Source organism: Chenopodium album, chromosome 2, assembly GCF_948465745.1.
Source record: "Chenopodium album chromosome 2, dcCheAlbu1.1, whole genome shotgun sequence".
Classification (NCBI taxonomy): Eukaryota; Viridiplantae; Streptophyta; class Magnoliopsida; order Caryophyllales; family Amaranthaceae; genus Chenopodium; species Chenopodium album.
Window position 1 is genome coordinate 80,611,951 of NC_137835.1, and position 22,030 is coordinate 80,633,980.

The window sequence follows — 22,030 nt, forward strand, 5'->3', positions numbered from 1 at the left end:
TTGGGTATGTGTGTACTTTGTATTAAAAAAAAGAAAAAGTAAGTAATGATATTTTAGGTATGTACTCCCTCCGTCCCAAAAAGAACGACCCATTTGGCCAAAACTTTGTCCCAAAAAGAATGACCCATTTGCATTAAAACACCACCAATTTGCAACAATATTTGTGCAAAATTAGCTTCCTCATATAAAAATTTGATTTTCCATGTTATTTTATTACTTTCTCTCTCTATTTTTTTACAAACCCCATGTAAATTTATCTTTCCAATATACTTTTACTTCTTTTTACTTAACTTCCTTAATACCCGCGTAATCAACCCAAATGAGTCGTTCTTTTTGGGACGGAGGGAGTATGTAATTTGTATGAAAAAGCTAAAAAGTAAGTAATGATTGGGTGTTATTTTTAGTAATAGGAGGAACATTTTGGGACACCCAAAATAGTATATTTGCATGTAATTATGGGACAGAGGGAGTAATATTTTTGCAAACAAGTAACAAACAAAACCTAAACTTATTTTATTTAGTGTTTAGAGAGCCACGATGACGGGAGTTTAAATCAATCTCAAATCTAGAAGTAAGGTCTAACACTTCCTGGTGAGTTGTGAGTTTGTGACATGATAGTAGACTAGTGGTACATTACTACATTGATTTACTCATTAATCATTTACTCCATCGGAAAGAGGAAGATCAGCGCTTCAAAAATCACAATTATAAGTGTGTTTGATCACCAAAACCCTACAGTAATTCAGAGTAATCTGCTAGAATCGAGAACTCAAATAAGGAGAAAATCGCTGCCAAATTGCCGGAAAACAACTATTTCCGCCGGAATTATGGCCGGAGATCTTCGCAATTTCGCCGGTGAAAACCTTGCTCTGATTCAGGTACATTTGTCAAAATTGGTGCTTTTTAGTTAATTTTTTACAACAATTTTCGCAAAATTCAGTTACTATTTACTAGCCGTAGATAAAGTAAGTATGATTTTAAGATTTTGATGACTAATTTAGAAGAAGAAATGAGGTTTCTTCCTGCTTCCTTTAACATTTCGTTTGGTAGCCGGTAATAAATTGTGGTGATGATTTTTCACTTAATTTTTTACTAGAATTGTGGTAATGAGAATGAATTAAAGTGTAATTTGTCAAAATTTGATCTCATTTAACTTAAATTCATGTCATGCTGCATCTGTTTTTACTGTAAATTATACAAAATCAGAATGTGTTATGTATTCTGAAGAGAAATTGCTCTTTAGCCTTGTTTTTTGGGTGTGGAATATGATAAATTGCTAACATTGTGTGCTTGTAAATTGTAATTGGTGCTTAATGATACAATGACAGAATTAAAGGCAATTCTCATTGTTTTCTATGTTTTCATCTTCAAATGATACAATGACAGTAAAAACTTGTATTATTTGGCATTGGCAGACTGGCAGTGATGCATATTAATGGAAGGCGAAGTTAGTTCCTGACGGAGTAGCATTTCCTCTTGTTTATCCAGAGACAACAAGGTTTTTATTCTTCAGGTGAGTTATACAGTTGGTGCTTAAGAACATATTTTGGTGAATTGACTGCTACACCATTTTACAGATATATCTATATCTTACTGTCATTAGTTGTTTGGTAATACTTCATTAATTGCTGCATCAGCAAAAGAAATCAATATGCGACATAACATTACAACTGGATTATTTAAGACCGTATTAGATTATTACTTTTTCCATCCTTGCCTTCAAATCCGGTGTAAGATTATTTGAGCTCCATGTTGAGCCTGCAGATACATAACATTCATGGGTGCGCATTTTTTCCATTTTAGCTTCAGTCATAGCAAAATTTTCTTCTATACATATTCTTGGTCTCCAGCCCTAAGAGGGGGGAAAAAAGAGCTTTTACCTTTGGCTGCTTTGGAATTCCCCTCAGGCTTCAAAGAACTTGTCTGGATTGCCATCCCAAAATTCCTTATCTTGGTGAATAAAGATTATTGGGTAAGTGATTATTGTGCCCATAGGAAGTGATAATGCAACTAGACTTGTGGTCAATCCTTCAAAATCAATGTCTAAACTAATAGTGCTGATGTAGCTATAGAATAGTTTACACTCCTCGATTACCTCTTGAAGATTCATCCCAGCATGCTGATACTTGTTATTGCCTGCAACTTGCTGAATTTCTTTTAAATTGCATATATGAGTGTACCCAACAGATCACCCTTTATTGCTTCTCCAGCCTCCATTTCCTCCTTTCTCTTGTTGATGATTGCATGTAGTGACATGTGAACATGATCTTCTATGTTCTTAAATCTTCTATTTCTTGATGTTGTAATTTCGGAATGTATCTGAAAACACATGGCAGCATCATACATTACTTGGCTTAATAAGCAGATGAGTGAGAAACTCTATGTTTTCCCTTTTGATTTTGATCTAAATGTAAATCGGATAATACTGGTAAGTGGGTATTCAAGGAAGTAAGACAAAAGGAGAAGCTGTTTCGAGGCCTACCCCCCAATCTAGAGTGACTAGGCCTTTTCTTCCAAAGATGGGAAGGAGAGGATTTTAAGCAACAACAACCAAATTGATTGTCCTCATGCAGAGAAGTCGAGAACTCCAAAAACAATGGTCTGTTTCATCCTCTCTTTTTATTTCTAGGTTTCTAGTTTATCGTAATCAGTTTGTCAACATGTTGGCTAAATCATGACCTTTCAACATGTCATTGAAGAGTGTTTCTATTTAAGAATAGATTTGTTTCTTGGGATCAGCTCAAATTGAAAAGCGGGAAAAATAATATTATAATCCACGTCTTCTTGAAACCCCAATAAAAGGACAAATTTTAGTATTTTACTAAATAAATTTATGTAATAACAGACTGAATTTCTTTGGTCGAATTCAGGAAGACTTTATATGCTATAGTATGTATTACCTTAGTCCTGGCATATACACTGAGTGCAAAAGAAGAAGGGATGTATCAGTCTGCTCCTTGAGAAGTTCAAATATCTTTTGCCCCTCCTCATAGCTGCTACCAAATGCTGCTCTAGATATCACATAAGCAGTGAGTTTTATTAGATCATGCCACACATCTAGCTCCCTTGAACCCGTTTCAGCAATGATAACCTCCCATTTATTGATTATCTCTGCACAACTATCTCGTAATGCTGGCAACATAAGCTGTAACAAACCCCAAATGCAATTTTTTTTTTAAGGAGCTCAAATGGCCTTCTATCAGATGTGTTTATTACAGTGATGAAATCATTGGCTGTTTCTTTATTCAATTGTGGATGAAATTTAAATGAAGAATTGTCGAGATTGACCTTTATCTTCTCCATATGGAAGGTAGGTTGATGATCCTCCTATGTCTGGCCCATTTTTCTCCTTCTTAGCTGGCAAGCCCTGGGATAAGCTTATCAATAATGGGGCTAAACTTTTCCTTTTGAAATTCATTCGTTTTTTCATAGCCTCCTTGATTAACTCTGGCTTTGAGATGCAATAATTGGTATAGATCCAGCCCAAGCGAAGTAGTCCTCTCCTGCATGAATGCTCATCAATGATACTAATTCTCCTTTTACTCGAAATCACAGTATCTAGAAGGATAGGAACAATGGTGGACCCATGTTTATACAAGTGTATTAATTTCATGAATTTGAATATATTTTAGATTACATACCAAATTTGGTGACAAGCCGATGAGCAAATAGGATCAACACATGGAAAATCATCATTGGTGAAGCTGGTCATGGGGTTCTCCAAGGCTTGAGTGTGCAATGATGAGTAATCTTTCATGTCTCCAAACAAGAGCTTGTATTAAGTACCAGAGAGACCTTGCTGTCTGAACCATATTTCCAGCTTCTTTGGCCTCGACCATATCTAGTTTAGTACTTTGAAAAATCCTGTCACAACAAGTATACTGAAAATTGATAGCAAAATAGAGGTTGTTGTCAATGTTTCCCTTTCTGATTCTTTGTTTTTGTTCAATTAAACTCTTAAGTCTCATGATATGAACATCTTATCCTTTTTATTGGGAGTATTTACAGAGAACGCATGTAATGACATCAGATGACTAACTTTCTAATTCTGGTTTGGAAGTCAACTTTTAATTTTAATATTTTACCTCTGCTTTTCTTGGGAATGAAGTTAAGATTCTGATTTTATCAATGATACAAAGTATTTGTACTGTGTTTTTGTGTAGTTGCCTGAATAAATATGGGCTTGATAAGTCATCTTTATGAAATGGACAAGTTGTGGTTGACTGAGCTTGTCAGATAGAATTGTGGTAGATCTGGCTCATATATATTCAATTGATCTGGTATAAATGAATTAGTAGAAAGAGGGAACAATCAAATTGTAATAGGCTTAATCCATAACTGTGTCTCTTTGTACTCCTTTTATCTCCCAGTAGAAAACTTTTAAAAATAAAAATAAATAAATAAATAAATTGGATTTTAGATTGTAATCATTGAAACTCATTTATGTTTGTTTGTTTACCTTTACGGAGATGAATTCACAATGCATCTGATTATTTCATGAACTATGGAGATGAATTCACAATGCATCTGATTATTTCATGAACTATAGAGATGAATTCACAATGCATCTGATTATTTCATGAACTATGGAGATGAATTCACAATGCATCTGATTATTTCATGAACTATGGCTTTATAAAGTCTTCTTTTTTAGTATTTTCTCCATAAAGAAGATTGTTTTAACTTAACTAGTTGTCCATTTACATGTATCCATTTACATGTATAAGTTATCATTCACAACATTAAATTTATGTATATCATTCTGGTTCGATAAAGGTTTAAATTACAAACAATGGATCAATTATGTAATTATGTGGACCTTTATGCACAAAGTTTGGTGGTGCAGAAAATGTAAAGGCTAACTTTTGATTTGCTTTCAACCCCTTTTCAGAAAACTTGATAATTTGAAAGGGCTGATTCTTGAAGATGCATGTTCAAATCATGTCTTTATTCAAGTTGGTTTGCTGCCTGAAAGTTCCTTACATATTCACCCAATGTTTTAATGTATTGGTTGCTCTCTTCTTTTTCTTGCTACTTAATAATTAACATGCATTTTTCATGAATGTCTTGCATTGGTTCTTGTGCTGTTTAATTCCATTGTTGTTCAATTCAGAGTAATTCAGTAGATAGGGGTAAATCAAACCTTAGATTATATATTTCGCTTTGTAGCACATTTTGGATTAGATTTGCCTCTGCCTCTATGCATTCTTTAGGAATTTGTCATTATACAAGCTTGATCTTCTGAATATATTCATCTGTTGCGGTCTTTGATTCTGGTTATAATTGTTTATTCTTTTCCGACTATGTGAAGAACAGCTGTGCCCAAGCCTTGTTATGTTCTTTAGCTCTATGTCTTAGATATAGTCAATTTGCATTACCTTACCTCTCTGGCATAGAAAATTAACATATATTGTTTGGTGTTTACAGTGATGCTTTTGAGCTGAAGTAAGGTTGGTAGCCAGTGGAAGAACATCTTCTTCTGGTTATCTTTGCCAAAGTAACAGGGCTATTCCCTGAGGCATTGCTGGTACGTGCATGTGCAATTTATATTCTAGTTGCTGAATTATTTACTACTTCGTATGAAGATTGTTATATTACATGCAACCTGTCGAAACTGGACAGCCTTCTATCCCTTTAAAGTTCAATTTTATGGCAAAATACACAAGAGATTGGAATGTAATAGGTGTAGTAGTTATGTCAATGTGGAAAAAACTGCAGATTCCAACTTATCTGTGTTGTGTGCTGAGATTCATTGCTCAGGAAAGATGCCTGGTAGGGGAAGTAAAACTTATTGATGCAGAATTGCCAATAACTGAAGTGAATCTTTGGTTATCTTATCAAAGTAATAAATACGGTAAAAATTTAGAAATCATAGCATTACTGACAACTGCATTTCTACATATTAATGGATAATAAGAAAAGCTCAAAGCCTCAAATGAATTTTTAAAATTTCAAATGCTTGGACTGATAAGGAGGTGAAATTTCATAAGGATAACAACAATAGGAGAAATTAATATGAATTCTCTGCTTGTATACCATTAAAGCTGGTGTAAGATTATCTGAGCACCATGTTGAGGCTGTAGAAACATAACAGTCTTGGGTGCATGAACATAGGATGGTGAAAGCTCAAAGTAAAAGCGTTGTAGAATCATGGATAATGCCATTTTTGCTTCTGTTATTGCAAATTTTTCCCCTATACATATTCTTGGTCCCCAACCAAAGGGAAAAAATGAATTGTTCCCATTTGTTGCCTTGGAAATCCCTTCAGCAAATCTGTTTGGCTTGAATTCTTGTGCATCATTTCCCCAATATTCCTGATCTCGATGAACAGTATGCACAAAGAAAGTTATCATTGCGCCTGAAGGAACTGATAATGCACCCAGATTTGTATCCTTGGGAATCCATCTGGTAATCTGCATTACTGGTGGATAGAGTCTTAGCACCTCATACAGTATCATGGTCATCTAAGTAAAAAAAAATCAGAAAACATATCATTAAAATATTAACAGAGTATAAATTCATACATTATGGGATAAAATAACTAATAACTTACTGTCTTTAAATGGTTTAAACCTTCAAAGTCAGGCACATTTTGCCCAAAGGTTTGCAAGACTTCTTCTCGTGCTCGTGTTTGCCATTCTTGATGCTTGCTCAACATTATCAATGTCCAAACTAATAGTGTTGATGTAGTTTCTTGTCCAGCCAAGTAGAATAGTTTACACTCATCAATTACATCTTCAAGGCTCATCCCAACATGCTGATTCTTGTTACTGCTTGCAGCTTGTTCAATTTCTTTTGAATTGGATTCCATGAGTATACCCAAGAGGTCAGTCTTAACAGCCCCTCCACAATCAATTTCCTCTTTCCTCTTGTTGATAATTTTACGCAATGAACTATGTATCTGATCTTCTAGCTTTTTAAACCTCCTATTTCTTGGTGTTGGAATAAATCTGAATGCAAGCAGTATAGTTAAAAATTTAGTTTCTTGGCTAAATCAACATCGATTAGCTGATGTTATAAATTAGTACCTCTTCCCTGGGAAATAAACAGATTGTAGCATAAGAAGAGATAAATCAGTCTGCTCTTTAAGGAGTTCAAATATCTTTTGTCCCTCCTCATAGTTGCTACCAAATGCTGCTCTAGAGATCACATCAGCACCAAGCTGCATTATATCAGGGTACACATCTAGCTCACCTGAACCCCTTTCAGCTACTATCATCTCCCATTTGTTGACTATTTCTTCACAACTATCACGGAATGCCGGTAACATAAGCTGTAACAAGAATCAAAAGTTAATAATTTTCCTTAATACATACATAATTATTGGAAGAAGATAAGCTAAAGAATGTAAGGGAATGACCTTTAACTTCTCCACATGGAAAGCAGGGTTGATCAGCTTCCGATGTTTGGCCCATTTCTCTCCCTCATAGCTGACAAGCCCTGGAAAAAGCTTGTCGAAGATGGGGTTTACCTTTGCCTTGCGTATTTCCTGCGTTTTGGTCAGCGCCTCTCGAATTGATTGTGGCTTTGAGAGTTGTAACATAGGTATTGGGCCAAACCAGAGGAAGAAATCATTTCCTGTATTGAGTCCAATTATAAAATCCTAAGTTTCACATTAATGTTTACAGTCTTCACTAATTTTTACCTTGATATCTTAATACACAATAATTTACTGAAAACAACTAATCCAACCAAAATAAAAAAGTGGCTTGATCACATACCAAATTTGGAGGCAAGCTGATGGCGAAAAGGTTCCACACGCGGAAAGTATTCGTCAGAGAACCTATCCATGGGAGTTTTTAAGGCCTCTTCACGCATTGTGACAAAAGTTTTGATATCTCCAAACAAAAATTTGTAAGAAGTGCCAGAGAAACCTTTCTGTCTAAGCAGTCTCTCTAGCTTCTTGGGCCTTAACCACACCCAATTCACCACTTTAATCAACACTGTCACGACAGTAATGCATACTACTGCTGTCAAAACAGAGCTTGTTGTCAGTGTTTCCATTTTTTTTGTTCTTTGTTAGTTGCTTTCTTAAATTTCAAGATTGGAGCTATCAGCCATCTTTATAGGAGAACGATTGGTTTGTTATGAGAGAGTGAAAAACAGAGGAAGTTTCTTTGATTTGGAATTTCGGATGTCAAACTCTTTTATTAATATCATAATTTTGTCTTGGCAAACAAGTTAAGTAATGCTTTAATGGAGTAATATTTTATCTTGGTTGACTTTTACCAGTAAAAAACTAAAAACGTTATTTAAATTTTTGTTGAGAGGTTGGGAGGGCAGACAGACGGGGGGACTGCACCGCAAAAAAAAAAAAAAAAAAAAAAAAAAGTTATTTAAATTAAATTAATACAAGCATACCATCTTTTCAGCTTACTATTAAAATAAATAATTGGCGTATTCATACTAATAAAGTATAAGGAAATAGAGGGATGCAATCATGCAAGGAATGATGTCAGATGGGTGGCGCAGTCCCCTTTGCTTTTGGTAAAATCATAAACTACTAAAAAAATAAAAAACTTTCAAAGTAATCTAGAGTGTTTGCTTGATTTGTTGATATGTGTCCAATGATTAACAAGGAATAATTAAGACCCAAATGCGCGGGATGGCTTTGGAGATTCTCTTCATGAAGCTAAGGTCTCCTAAGGCCTTGTTTAGTTCAACTTATTTTTACTTAATTCAAGAAAAAAAATGGTTTAGATTAGATTAAAAAAAAGTTCAGTTTAGATTCATTAGAATAAATAAATTCAAATCAGCTCATTGTTTTATGTGTGGTTTTTTATCGCTACATATATTTATTTTTGTATTGAAAAAAATTGTGAAAATTACATATTAATTAAGTTCACATTATTATACAGTTAAAATACTCTATTTACCAACTTAATATCGATAAGTTGATGTTATAGGTTACCTCTTCCCTGGAAAGTAAACTGATTGTTGCATAAGAAGACCTAAATCAGTTTGCTCCTTTTAAAGTTCAAATATCCTTTGTCCTTCCTCATAGCTACTACCAAATGCTGCTCTAGAGATCTCTTGGCGATAACTGTATTTTCGTTGGGAGATTGAAGGGTTATAGAGAAATGTTGTTCAACATTTGAGTATATGTAAAGTGCACACTTGAACCTATCTTTAGGTGGGAGATTATTGGGTTTGAGAAGTGTGGAGAACGGTTGGCAAGGGGGTGCATAGCCTATGGATTACGTGCTTGGTGCAAAGCAACAATGTAAGGCAAGGACTGACTTCAAATGTGCATATCTCAAGATCTAAAATTGATATTGAGATGATTCAAGTTAGAGGTGGTAGCTCGTCTCAAGAGCTTTCCAATGACTAATCATAAGCTTGATTTGGTCAAGAATTGAAGGAGTTACGGCCATTTTACAAAGAGCTGTCTGCTCAATGTAGGAGTTCAACTGAACTGATGAAAAGTTCGGTCGAACCAAACGAAGAAAATCAGCCTTGCTCATTGACTCGCAAGTTCGACCAAATCACTCAATGGGCTAACCTTGTTTTTAGCGCTACGATTTCGTTTTATTTCGCTCGGCCGCTCGGGTTTAATCTTAGCGGTTGATCTACCTTGTACTCTTAGATTATGTAAACTTGTGTATGAACATTAGTTAGGTTATGATGTTAGATTAAAGAGTGAGAAAAAGCCTCTTGAGATTAATTCATCTTCTCAGGGTTTAAACCTCTTGAGATTAATTCATCTTCTCAGGGTTTAAGAGAGAATTAAGCGAGGTGTGAGCTTTCAAAAGAGATTGAGAGCTTGCATCATCATATTACTCCATAGTGGATTGGTGGGTTTTCTCCCGGCACTCGGATTCCCACAGTAAACTTGTTCTTGTTTCTTTGTTTCGTTGTTTTACTTTTACTTGTTTTTGTTCTTCGTAGTTGTTAATTGTCGTTAATCGCAAACCAGCTAGTACATTTGTTAATCCTTTCATATCTTTATTTTTTTCTCCAATTTGTAATTGATCCGCAACCTATTGGAATAAGAGATCCTTCCATTGACTGAGTTTGGAGCAAAGATTTTAAGTCAAAATACAAAATTAACTTAAGAAATGAGGTGAAAATCAAAAGTTATGGAGTATGGATGAGCTGTAACTTGTATGTGTGGTGTGGTACAATCTACTAACGTGAATCTTCAATAACTTTCTGTTTTTGTAAAGTGCAGAGTTTGCTAGATGATTGGGCATAACTGACTACAGATATTATAAACTGTAATTAGCAAAGTAAGAGTTCTGATGTAACTTTAAAAAGTCCAAACACAAACCTAGTACAACTGTGTGACTTCTGCAATTGTTGAAAATTAGCAAAAGTTCAAATTAACTTTAAGTCGATGCTTGGACTAATAAGAGGCTGAAATATCTTAAGGATTACCAACAATATGATATAATAATATGAATACACTTTAACTGTATACAACTAAAGCTCGTGTAAGATTATTTGAGCACCATGTTGGGGTTGTAGAAACAGAACAGCCGTGGGTGCATGAACATAGGATGGTGAAAGCTCAAAGGAAAAGCGTTGTAGAATCATGGATAATGCCATTTTTGCTTCTAACATGGCAAATTTTTCCCCTATACATATTCTTGGTCCCCAACCAAAGGGAAAAAAAGAGTTATTTCCTTTTGTTGCCTTGAATATTCCTTCGGCAAACCTGTCAGGCTTGAATTTTTGCGCATCATCACCCCAAATTTCCTGATCTCGGTGGGCAGAGTGCATTGAGATACTGATCAACGTGCCTGAGGGAATTGATAGCTTCCCTAGATTTGTATCCTTATTGATCTGTCTTGTTATTCGTTGTGCTGGTGGATAGAGTCTCAAGACTTCATATAGTATCATAGTTACCTAAGTGAAACATATTATATTGTGAATTTTTTATTTTTCTGATATCATTCATTATCATAAGAAAATAACACTACTTACTGTCTTCAAATGGTTTAAACTATCCAATTCTGGAACAGACTTCCCAAATGTCTGCAAAACCTCTTCTTGTGCTCGGGCTTGCCAATCTTGGTGCTTGCTCAGCAATATCAAAGTCCAAACTAGTAGTGATGATGTGGTTTCCTGTCCAGCAAAGTAGAAGAGTTTACACTCGTCAATTACCTCTTGAATACTCATCCCAACATGCCGAAACTTGTTATTGCCAACAGCTTGTTGGATTTCTGTATAATTAGAGTTCAATAGGATATCCAACAAGTCAGACTTCGCCTCTTCACCAACTTCAATGGCCTCCTTCCTCTTATTGATAATTGTACTCAGTGATGCATGCAATTTATCTTCAATGTCCTTAAACCTCCTATTCCTAGCAGTCGGAATGTAGCTGCATGTAAGGAGCAAGATTAAACCCAACTTCTAATAATTAATCTGTAGATATATTGCAGGATTCTATTATTAATTACCTCGCTCCTGGGATATAAACTGATTGTGTCATAAGAAGAGTCAAATCAGCCTGGTCTTTGAGAAGTTCAAAAATCCTTTGTCCTTCCTCATAGCTGCTACCAAATGCTGCTCTAGAGATCACATCAGCACTGAGTTTCATTAGGTCTGGCCACACGTCTACCTCACCTGAGCCTTTTTCAGCTACTACCATTTCCCATTTGTTAATAATCTCTGCACAACTATCATGGAACGCAGGTAACATAAGCTGTAACAAGCATGAAAACCAAATTACTATCTAAAAAGTTTGATTGTTCACATATATTTTGTGGTTGCATCGTATGCATTATAAGACTTTTTAATTGCTTCATAGATAAATTTGGTCAGTAGATAATTGAGTTGTCTCGGTTATGAATCAATCCTTCTAGTGTGACACTGTGTCATTCAATTTTCATCTTTAATATTGGGTAAAAAATAAAAAAATATTGTAGGGAGTGACCTTCAACTTGTCCATATGGAAGGCAGGATTGATCAGCCTGCGATGTTTGACCCATTTCTCTCCCTCTAAGCTCACTAGCCCTGGAACAAGTTTTTTGAAAATGGGGTTCATTTTCGTCTTTTGAAATTCTTCCATCTTTGTAAAGCCCTCTCTTATCATCTCCGGCTTTGAGATGTTTATCATCGGTACAGGGCCAAACCAGATAAAGGAGTCCCTTCCTGCAGTAACACCAATTCAAAATCAATCTATCGCTTTCTCAGAACATATCAGACGGTCAGACCCTTTTACATGATTAGATCTCAGTGAAAATCTAAACAGTCTCTCATAGATGTGTATTGCATTAAAATTTAATTGAACTACAGTCTATTGTTCATCTCAAACCAATCTCAACTCTCTTTGTCTTAGGTTATGTGATAACTCTACTAATTCCAGATTGAGGGAGTATTTGCAATAATTGTTAGTGTCAGGTGTAGGCACAAATTCAAGTGTGCTCTGTCAAGGCATAAATGGAACATATCTTGGTTTTAAAAGGCGGTTTCACATGAGCTTTAATGTGCAAATAAGTATACACACATTTTTGGCTTAATTGATTGTTAATTCTATCTGAAATGCTAATCTTAAATCCTATTTGAGCAATTTATTCTATGATTATAAGGTTTGAAATTGTTGAAGTGTTTTGGTGAGCATTGAAGTGTAGGTATTCCTTACCCATGTCAGAGTGTTAAGTGTTTGATATGTGCTAATCAATAACAATTTTACTCAACCCATATATTTGAATAAATCAGTTCTCAGTTCTGTTTATTGGTCTGACTTGCCACTGCTGTCATTTTAACTTCTCTGCTGCAAAAATATAGTAGCATATATAGCAGCAAGACAGCAAGTATACCACTTGATCAAAAAATTCTTACATGCCATGAATTTAGATGACATACCAAATCTAGTACGGATATGATGGCGGAAAGGTTCCACACGCGAATAATAATCATCAGATAAGCTGGTCATGGGGGTTTTCAAGGTCTGAGTCCGCATTGAGGCGAGATCTTTGAGGTCTCCAAAGAAGAGTCTGTAAGAATTACCAGAGAAACCCTGCTGTCTGAGCAGTTTTTCTAGCCTTTTGGGCCTCAACCATACCCAATTCACCACTTTGATTAACACTGTCACTACCAATATACAGACTACTGTTATTAAAACAGAGCTTGTTGAAGCCATTTCCATTTTTTTTGTTCTTTGGGTGTTGTAAGTTCTATGCCCAAATTTCCTGTTTATATGAATTTTTTTCCCTTTTGTTATGACCAAGTAAAAACAGAGAATGCGACTAGTCAAGAGATGATGTCAGATCCTTCAGATGGGTGGCTTTACTGGCTTAAACCCATCATCTTTCTTGTTTTTCTTGGTTTGTACTTTGAGCAGTTTTTAGTTTTTAAATGGTTAATGAGGAATATTCAAGATCCAAAAAAAAAAAAAAAAAAAAAAAAATTCCATTTTTACCTTCAAATTTTGGCACTTTATTTTTTAAGTAGTGCAGGACTTTGTTTAAATTTGACCAAGGATAAAGGATAGACGTACATAACTCATCCTCCTGCAGGGATTGCTAACAAAGTTTAAATTAGATTTAGTTCATTTTTCTATCTTTTTACTCAACAAAATAGTCTTCGAAACAAGGGACCCTAATGACGGATATTCTTAATTACTTGCACCTGGGTGCACCTAGTATATGCAAGCCTGGCCTTATATTACTTCTCGTAGGGCTTAGCTCTTACAGTGTAGCTGCATATCGGCAGTCTTAATTTTCATACATATAAAAAATTTCGATGGTTGGTTATTTTTTTTTTTTTTTGATAAAATTTGTTTTGTTTTCTCTAATAATCTTCTTGTATTCATGATGTACGACTGACAAAGACTATTCACTTTTGTGTATATTGGTGATTGGCAGAAAAATTATTTGTACAAGTCAATGCGGTGGCTGGTGTAGAATAATCTTCTCTTGGTTTCTTTGTCAAGCAACAAAGGGCATGATATATCTTGAGGTAAATATGTGACCTCTATCTTTCTAATGACATAATACATGATGTTGTGTACTTGTATTATACTCCGTAGTATCTTTTGATTGCTTTCTTTAAAATTAAATAAAAAGAAAGTAAAGACTTTTAAACATTCAGATTATTCGTTTCCTATTAAGATTTTTTATTGCATTATTAACCGGAATGTAAGTTTAATTATGTGTTCGAGGCTTCAAGCATTTGTGGCTTTAGTTGTTATCTGATATCATTTTTTTTTTTTTTTTTTTTTTTTTTGTATTATTCTTGTTAGAGTGAATAGGGGCAATGACAGTGATTAGGATGAACAAACAAGAACAATTAAAATATTTGAAAGTAGAGGAGAAGACAATAGTTGGGAGATGGGAAGATCCTCCAAGCATATCACTTTTTTTTTAAAACCTCCAAGCATATCACTTGAAGACTATAAAAGTATAAAACTCACCAAAATCAAAGAGACTATTGTTGTATTGATGATAATTTAATGTTTACAAGAGTATTGGACAAATCCTCTTAATCTCTCTTTGAAGTACTGTAAAGAGAATTGCACTATAGTAGTTTTGTAGTTTTGTTGATACGAAGGAACATGGCGATTTCAACTTATCTGTGATTTCTGTACTAAAATATTGGCATAACTGACAACTGTATGACCTCCACATGGTAGTTGAGAATTAGAAATGTTGAAATATAATGAACTCTAATTTCCGAAAATACACATCCAAGACCATGCTTGGTGTCTATTTGTTTGGACGTTGGGGATGTTTTAAAACAAGGCACAATATCTATAGAAGCCTAAAACAACACACAAGTTTCAAAGCAATAAGCAACCGGACATAGAGTGTAAATTTCATTAATCATTCACCCTCGAAAGAGCTTTCTTTTGAAATTACATAGAATCTCTAGTGAACACTAGAACGACAGTAAAACAATAGTTGTGTCTAAAGCCAAAAAAACTTAAGAAGTCTAGGAAAGCAGTAGAAAGACATTTAAAACATACTAAGAGAGTTGGATTTTAACACTTGGACTAATAAGTGAAATTACTTGAGGGTTATCAACAGTAATATAAAAGTATCTAAATGCATATCATCATAGCTCGTGTAAAATTATTTGAGCACCATGTTGAGGCTGTAGAAACAGAACAGTTGTGGGTGCATGAACATAGGAAGGGGAAAGCTCAAAGGAAAAGCGTTGTAGAATCATGGATAATGCCATTTTTGCTTCTAACATGGCAAATCTTTCCCCCATACATATTCTTGGTCCCCAACCAAATGGAAAAAAGGAGTTATTTCCTTTTGTTGCCTTGGATATACCTTCAGCAAATCTGTCAGGTTTGAATTCCTGCGCATCATCACCCCAAATTTCATGATCTTGGTGGACGGAATGCATTGAGAAACTGATCAATGTGCCTGAAGGAATTGATAGTTCCCCTAGACTTGTAGACTTATAGATCTGTCTTGTTACTCGTGGTACTGGTGGATAGAGTCTCAGGACTTCATATAGTATCATAGTCACCTAAAATGAACATATTATGTCATTATGTGATGAAAGTTTTAAATATTTTTATCACTCATTATCATTAGAAAATAACTCAACTTACTGTCTTTAAATGGTTCAAACCATCAAATTCTGGCACAGTATCCCCAAATGTCTGCAAGACTTCATCTCGTGCTCGGGCTTGCCAATCTTGGTGCTTGCTCAACAATATCAAAGTCCAAACTAGTAGTGCTGAAGTAGTTTCTTGTCCAGCAAAGTAGAACAATTTACACTCGTCAATCACCTCTTCAATACTCATCCCAACATGCCGAAACTTTCCATTGCCAACAGCTTGTTGCATTTCTGTATAATTAGAATTCAATAGGATATCCAACAAGTCAGACTTTGCCTCTTCTCCAGCTTCAATGGCCTCTTTCCTCTTGTTGATAATTGTACGCAGTGATGTATGTATTTTATCTTCAGTTTCCTTAAACCTCCTATTTCTAGCTGTTGGAATGTATCTGCACAGAAGGAGCAGGATTAAGCCCCACTCTTCATAAAAAATCTGTGGAAATTTGTAGGCTGCTATTAATTAATACCTCTCTCCTGGGATATAAACTGATTGTATCATAAGAAGTGCTAAATCAGCCTGGTCCTTGAGAAGTTCAAAAATCCTTTGTCCTTCCTCATAGTTGCTACCAAATGCTGCTCTAGAGATCACATCAGCACTGAGTTTCACTAGGTCAGGCCACACATCTACCTCACCTGAACCCTTTTCAGCTACTACCATCTCCCATTTGTTAATGATCTCTGCACAACTATCATGGAATGCTGGTAACATAAGCTGTAACAAGCATCATAAGCTAATTGTTACCATCCAAAAAGTTTCATTCCTAATATATTACTTGTATAAGCTAGTATCTCATGTATAATTAGACTGATTTCTGTAGACGAAATGGTCAGTAGGTGAGTTGTCTTAGATTGTGCAAACTCTTACCGTATCTAACAAAAGTTAAGTAGAAGTGTAGGGAGTGACCTTTAATTTCTCCATATGGAAAGCAGGGTTGATCAGTCTGCGATGTTTCACCCATTTTTCTCCTTCTAAGTTGCTCAGCCCTGGAACAAGTTTTTTCAAAATGGGGTTCACCTTTGTCTTTCGAAATTCGTGCATCTTTGTCAAGCTCTCTCTGATCATCTCTGGCTTTGAGATATTTATCATCGGTACAGGGCCGAACCAAAGAAAGTAATCCTTTCCTGCAGTAAACACCAACCCAAATCAATCTATATCACTAAAGCAAATGGTCTTTTCACTTTCTTTAACATTCACTCTCCTCTTCTTTAAGTGTGTGCCTAAATTGAACATGTCATCTAAATAGAAACGGAGGAATTATGAACAAATATCTGTAATATCCTCATACAGAGTACGAGTAATAATTTAACTCAAACCTAGTCCAACCATTCACTATTTGAGACTATGTGACAAGTCTCACATCTAATTTCCGGATCCTATAGCTGTATTATCTGACTATAATTCCAGACCAAAGGAGTACTTGCAATAATTTTAGCTGGATCAAGAACAATTCTACTTACTCCGTACATTTGAATCAATCTGTTCTATTTTTTTGGTCAGTCCATCTTAGCAGCAAAAGTATGGTGCAAGTCCATCCCCTGATCAAAAAATCGTTATATGCATAAAATTAGATGATTTACCATATTTTGTGAGGTGATGATGGCGGAGAGGTTCCACACGCGAATAATGATCATCAGAGAAGCTGGTCATTGGGGTCTTCAAGGCCAGAGTTCGCATTGAGGCGAAATCTTTAAGGTCTCCAAATAAGAGTCTGTAAGAATTACCTGAAAATCCTTGTTGTCTGAGCAATTTATCTAGCTTCTTGGGCCTCAACCATACCCAATTTACCACTTTGATCAACACTGTCACTACCAATACACAGACTACTGTTAATAAAACAGAGCTTGTTGATGCCAATTCCATTTCTTTTCTTTTTTTTTTATGGGTTTTGTAAATTTTATGCCCAGATTTCCTGTTTGAATAGGAGATTTTTATTTTCTTTTTTTGTTCTGACTAAGTAAAAACAGGGGATGCAACTACGCAAGGGATGATGTCAGATCATTCAAATGAGGTTGGTTTTAAATTTTAATCCCATCAGCCTTTTTAAAAAAATTATATCTTGTATTTATTTAGGAAAAGTCTCAATAAAATTAAAAGAAAGGGTTTTTTTTCCTTTATTTGTTGATTATTGATCCTTTTAATGTTTAACGGGAGGAATATTGAAGGTCTAAAGGAAACTGAGAAAGACTGCATTTTGACTTCAAAGTCTGATACTTTTATTTGTGAACATGTGCAAGACTTTGTTTATGTACGCCTAAGGATTGATGCAAAAATAGAAACTTACCTATATGTAGGGATTGCTAACCAAATTTTAGTTAGTTTTTGTTGATTTTTCTATCTTGTATCACTTACCTTAGCTCCAAACAGCATAGCTTCCTATCGGCAATCTTAATTTTTAAAAAATTTCATCTGATGTATATAATTGTTAAAATTTTTGGTGGTTCATCCTAATAGTTGCACACTTGCAGTCTAGTCTTGTTATATGACTCAATAATCTGAAATAAAGTTTTTTTTTTTGTTTTCTTTCTTTGATTTTCTTGTATTCTTGATGTAATGACGAAAACTCTCACTTGTGTGTATACTGGTGATTGGCAGATATTAGTAGGAGTCAAAGTTGGTGGCTGGTGTAAACGTCAAAGCAACAAAGGGCATTATATTATTTGAGGTAAAGATGTGATCAGGACTTTGCTTTCTTAGAAGAAAGACTTTTGCACATTTGGATTATAGGTTTACTCTTTTAGTTTAATTTTGTTGTTGCATTGCTTCCGAAAATTATTTTTTCATTGTTTCTTATTAATCCTTTCATTATCAAAATTGGAACTTGACAAACTAAGATTTTAATACAAAAATTACTAAAACTAAAAATCAGTTTAAAGCTTACATATCTAAACTCTGTTCATCCAATCATTACAGAGTTTTAAATGAATCTCCAGTTTATTTCTGGTTATTGAAGAAAATGCATAGTTTTAAAAATGATTTTAACATCAAGTATGAAGTTCAGTTGTGTTTTTGCCTTTGAAAAGATGAACAATACAAACTTATAAAACAATCAAGCCAACTCTTTCTAAGCAAGTAAGCATAATTAAGAAACCTGTGATTATAATACAATCAAAGCTTGTATAAGATTATATGAGCACCATGCTGAGGTTGTAGAAACAGCGTAGTCCTTGGTGCATGAACATAGGATGGTGAAAGCTCAAAGGAAAATCGTTGAAGAAACATGCATATTGCCATTTTTACTTCGGCTATTGCAAATTTTTCCCCTATGCATATTCTTGGTCCCCAACCAAAGGGAAAATATGAGTTATTCCCATTTGTTGCCTTGGAAATCCCTTCAGCAAACCTCTCTGGCTTGAATTCTTCGGCATCATCACCCCAAAGTTCCTTGTCCATGTGGACTATATTCATAAGGATAGTGATCATTGTACCTGAAGGAAGTGATAATGTACCTAGGTTTGTATCCTTTTGAACCCATCTTGACAACTGCATTACTGGTGGATAGAGTCTGAGTACCTCATACAATATCATGGTTATCTAAAACAAACCAGCCATATTGTTAGAAGATTAGTCAAATTAATATATTACATTATAAAAATGAAACATTGAAAGCATAGGGAAGGGGGGAAAAAACTTACTGTCTTCAAATGATTTAAACTTTCAATGTCAGGCACCTTATTGCCAAATGCTTGCAACACTTCTTCCCGTGCGCGTTCTTGCCAATCTTGATGCTTGCTCAATAGTATCATTGTCCAAACTATTAGTGTTGATGTAGTTTCTTGTCCAGCCAAGTAGAATAGTTTACACTCAGCAATCACATCTTCAAGGCTCATCCCAATATGCTCATTCTTGTTACTTCCAGCAGCTTGTTGGATTTCTTTTGAATTGGAATCCATGAGTATACTCAATAGGTCAGTCTTTACCGCTTTTCCAGCCTCAATCTCCTCTTTCCTCTTGTTAATGATTGCTCGTAATGAAGTACGCATCTGATCTTCCAGCTTCTTAAATCTCCTGTTTCTCGGTGTTGGAATGAATCTAATAGCAAGCAGCATGCAGGGTTATATCAAGGCTTACTTCGCTTTTTAAATTTTATACACTATGGTCCTAATTTACCTCATTCCTGGGATATAAATTGATTGTAACATAAGAAGACCTACATCAGTCTGCTGCTTCAGAAGTTCGAATATTTTTTGTCCCTCCTTATAATTGCTACCAAATGCTGCTCTAGAGATCACATCAGCACTGAGTTGCATCAAATCTGGGTACACATCTAGCTCACCTGAACCCCTTTTAGCTATTATCATCTCCCATTTGTTGATTATCTCTTCACAACTGTCACGAAATGCTGGTAACATAAGCTGTAACAAGCATCAAACTCAAATTATAGCCTGGTAGTTTAATGGCTTGTATAACCAGTAGTATATTACTCATATTAGATGATATATAATCTAGGAAATCATATAGAGGAGATTCCTTGAATCACCTGTAGTTACAGTTGAAAGGCATGAAAATTCCGTAGTAAAAGAAAAGAATTCATTATGAAAAGAGAATAATTTATATTAGATAATATTAAAGAGTTTATGAGAAACACCTTCAACTTCTCTACATGGAAAGCAGGGGTTATCAGCTTTCGATGTTTGGCCCATTTCTCTCCCTCGAGGTTGACAAGCCCTGGAAAAAGTTTTTCTAAAATGGGGTTCATCTTCAACTTATGAAGCTCTTGAGTTTTGGTGAATGCCTCTCTAATCAACTGTGGTTTTGAGATCTGTATCATAGGTATAGGGCCAAACCAGAGGAAATCTAGTCCTACGTTTATGATAATCATGTACTAGTAATTAGCTCATCTCAATAAACGATATCAAGTAATAATCTGTGTTACGTGTTACTCTATATGTCTTGAAATGTTGTTATTACTTTTGACTTTATTTTGGGGATAATCATTGTCAAATTATTAACAACATTTCAAATCCAAAGGAGTAATTGTTTCACATTGACTTTAAAATCTCCAATGGCTTTGACTTTGAACTTCAAAAATCATTACTTCCTATGTTTTTTTTTTTTAGAACTTGATGGTTAGGCTCTCGGTATATGGTCTAACTAAGTGATATAGCTAAGACATTTAAAGTCAAAGTGTAACAACTAACACGAAATCCAGTATATGTAATGCAGAAATCAGAGAAGAGGATAGATTACCCAGTTTGGGAGCAAGCTGATGGCGGAAAGGTTCCACTCGAGGGAAATAATCATGAGAAAAGCTATCCATGGGGTAGTTTAAGGCCTCAGCACGCATCGCGACAAATTCTTTGAGATCTCCAAACAAGAATCTGTAAGAAGTACCTGAGAGACCTTGCTGTCTGAGCAATCTCTCCTGCTTCTTAGGCCTCAACCATACCCAATTCATCAATTTGATTAACACTGTCACAACTAAAATACATAATACTGAAAGCAGAATAGTGCTTGCTGTCATTTTTTCCATTGATTTCTTGATATAGTTGTAAGATTAATTCCTGAAATCTCATGATTTGATGAAATAGGGGTATATATGCTTCATTTGTTATGAGAAAAAGAAAGACAGAGGTTGCGTAGATTAGAAAGTCAACATCATATTTTAAATATTGTTTTTGGTTGTCATTCTAATCATGTGGATGATGTAATAGGACTATAGGCGTAATTTTTTATTTTGTTGAAGTTTCCATATACGAGGTGGAAGCGTGGAGCTCGTGGAAGTGAATCAATACGAGATTTTGTGTATATAATTTCTTTAATTTTTTAAATGGAGTTTTTATCGACCAATAACTTATATACTAAAAGATACACTAGCAATGACACATGTTTTCTAGTGTGTGTTTAGGTTTTTTTTTTTTTTTTTTTTTTTTAATATCTATAAATATAATTGTAACAAAAAAAGGCAGTAAATAAATTAACTTTAATAATACAATATTAATTTGTAAAGAAAATATAAAATTTTCATGTAATATCTTATTATAATTTCCTTAATTATATTTTAACTAATATACTTTGTACAATTTTCACTTTATATAAAAATATTTTGTATAAAAAAAATCGGTTAAATTAATTTATTTTGAAAAAATTATTCTCTTTTGTTAGGAAGAAGCATCAATTTATAACAAGAACAGATCACAAGAATGCGATTAAACAATACTGTAAGTTTTTACCAAATTCCCCCAATTTCCAATAATCTGATAACAAGAACTTAAATTAAAAACAAAATTTAGAAAAAAAGAAATTAGTGTAATCAAGATATTAGACAACCAATTTGGGAAGAACTTGGAATAAATTTATGGTTTGCAGAGCTTCTGTTTTTAACCCTTTTGTCTCCCATGGCTATCTTTGAGAAAAAACAATGAAGGATGGAGGAAGGAGGAACGAAGAAGGAGGACTTCAATGGGGCAAATGAACGTTGAGTAGACGAAGTTTTGTGACATGGTAGTGTATCCATGTCAGCCATGGCAAAAATACAGTCTTACCCTTTTTAAAGTGTTTCAAATGTCCAAA

The 22,030-nt window shown here is 34.7% G+C and overlaps 4 protein-coding genes and 1 long non-coding RNA gene across 10 annotated transcripts; 1 reads left to right on the forward strand and 4 right to left on the reverse strand.

Moving 5' to 3' along the window:
- The first annotated feature begins 602 nt into the window (after window positions 1–602).
- Window positions 603–21,040, forward strand: LOC145602759 (uncharacterized). Of its 6 annotated transcripts, none has more exons than XR_014104610.1 (8): window positions 603–878; window positions 1,416–1,513; window positions 5,428–5,527; window positions 6,781–6,826; window positions 13,812–13,905; window positions 17,485–17,528; window positions 18,113–18,182; window positions 20,670–21,004. It is a non-coding gene; the product is annotated as an uncharacterized LOC145602759 (long non-coding RNA). The 6 variants fall into 6 exon arrangements; XR_014104609.1 differs by having other exon boundaries at window positions 20,684–21,004; XR_014104607.1 differs by lacking the exon at window positions 17,485–17,528 and having other exon boundaries at window positions 20,684–21,004.
- Window positions 5,843–8,107, reverse strand: LOC145602737 (cytochrome P450 CYP72A219-like). The gene is made up of 5 exons (XM_081658905.1): window positions 7,722–8,107; window positions 7,361–7,578; window positions 7,029–7,273; window positions 6,554–6,950; window positions 5,843–6,464 (listed from the first exon to the last, which is right to left on the reverse strand). Exons 1-5 carry the CDS (start codon window positions 8,002–8,004, stop codon window positions 6,039–6,041), a joined length of 1,569 nt encoding a protein of 522 aa, XP_081515031.1. The 5' UTR covers window positions 8,005–8,107; the 3' UTR covers window positions 5,843–6,038.
- Window positions 10,222–13,366, reverse strand: LOC145589469 (cytochrome P450 72A397-like). Its single transcript, XM_081646049.1, has 5 exons — window positions 12,811–13,366; window positions 11,879–12,096; window positions 11,403–11,647; window positions 10,927–11,323; window positions 10,222–10,848 (listed from the first exon to the last, which is right to left on the reverse strand). The coding sequence occupies exons 1-5, from the start codon at window positions 13,091–13,093 to the stop codon at window positions 10,423–10,425; spliced, it is 1,569 nt and encodes a 522-aa protein (XP_081502175.1). The 5' UTR covers window positions 13,094–13,366; the 3' UTR covers window positions 10,222–10,422.
- On the reverse strand, window positions 14,737–18,046 carry LOC145602728 (cytochrome P450 72A397-like). The gene is made up of 5 exons (XM_081658896.1): window positions 17,098–18,046; window positions 16,424–16,641; window positions 15,987–16,231; window positions 15,512–15,908; window positions 14,737–15,426 (listed from the first exon to the last, which is right to left on the reverse strand). Exons 1-5 carry the CDS (start codon window positions 17,378–17,380, stop codon window positions 15,001–15,003), a joined length of 1,569 nt encoding a protein of 522 aa, XP_081515022.1. The 5' UTR covers window positions 17,381–18,046; the 3' UTR covers window positions 14,737–15,000.
- LOC145602748 (cytochrome P450 CYP72A219-like) lies at window positions 18,505–21,113 on the reverse strand. The gene is made up of 5 exons (XM_081658914.1): window positions 20,708–21,113; window positions 20,106–20,320; window positions 19,628–19,872; window positions 19,153–19,549; window positions 18,505–19,051 (listed from the first exon to the last, which is right to left on the reverse strand). Exons 1-5 carry the CDS (start codon window positions 20,988–20,990, stop codon window positions 18,626–18,628), a joined length of 1,566 nt encoding a protein of 521 aa, XP_081515040.1. The 5' UTR covers window positions 20,991–21,113; the 3' UTR covers window positions 18,505–18,625.
- Between the last annotated feature and the right edge of the window lie 917 nt (window positions 21,114–22,030).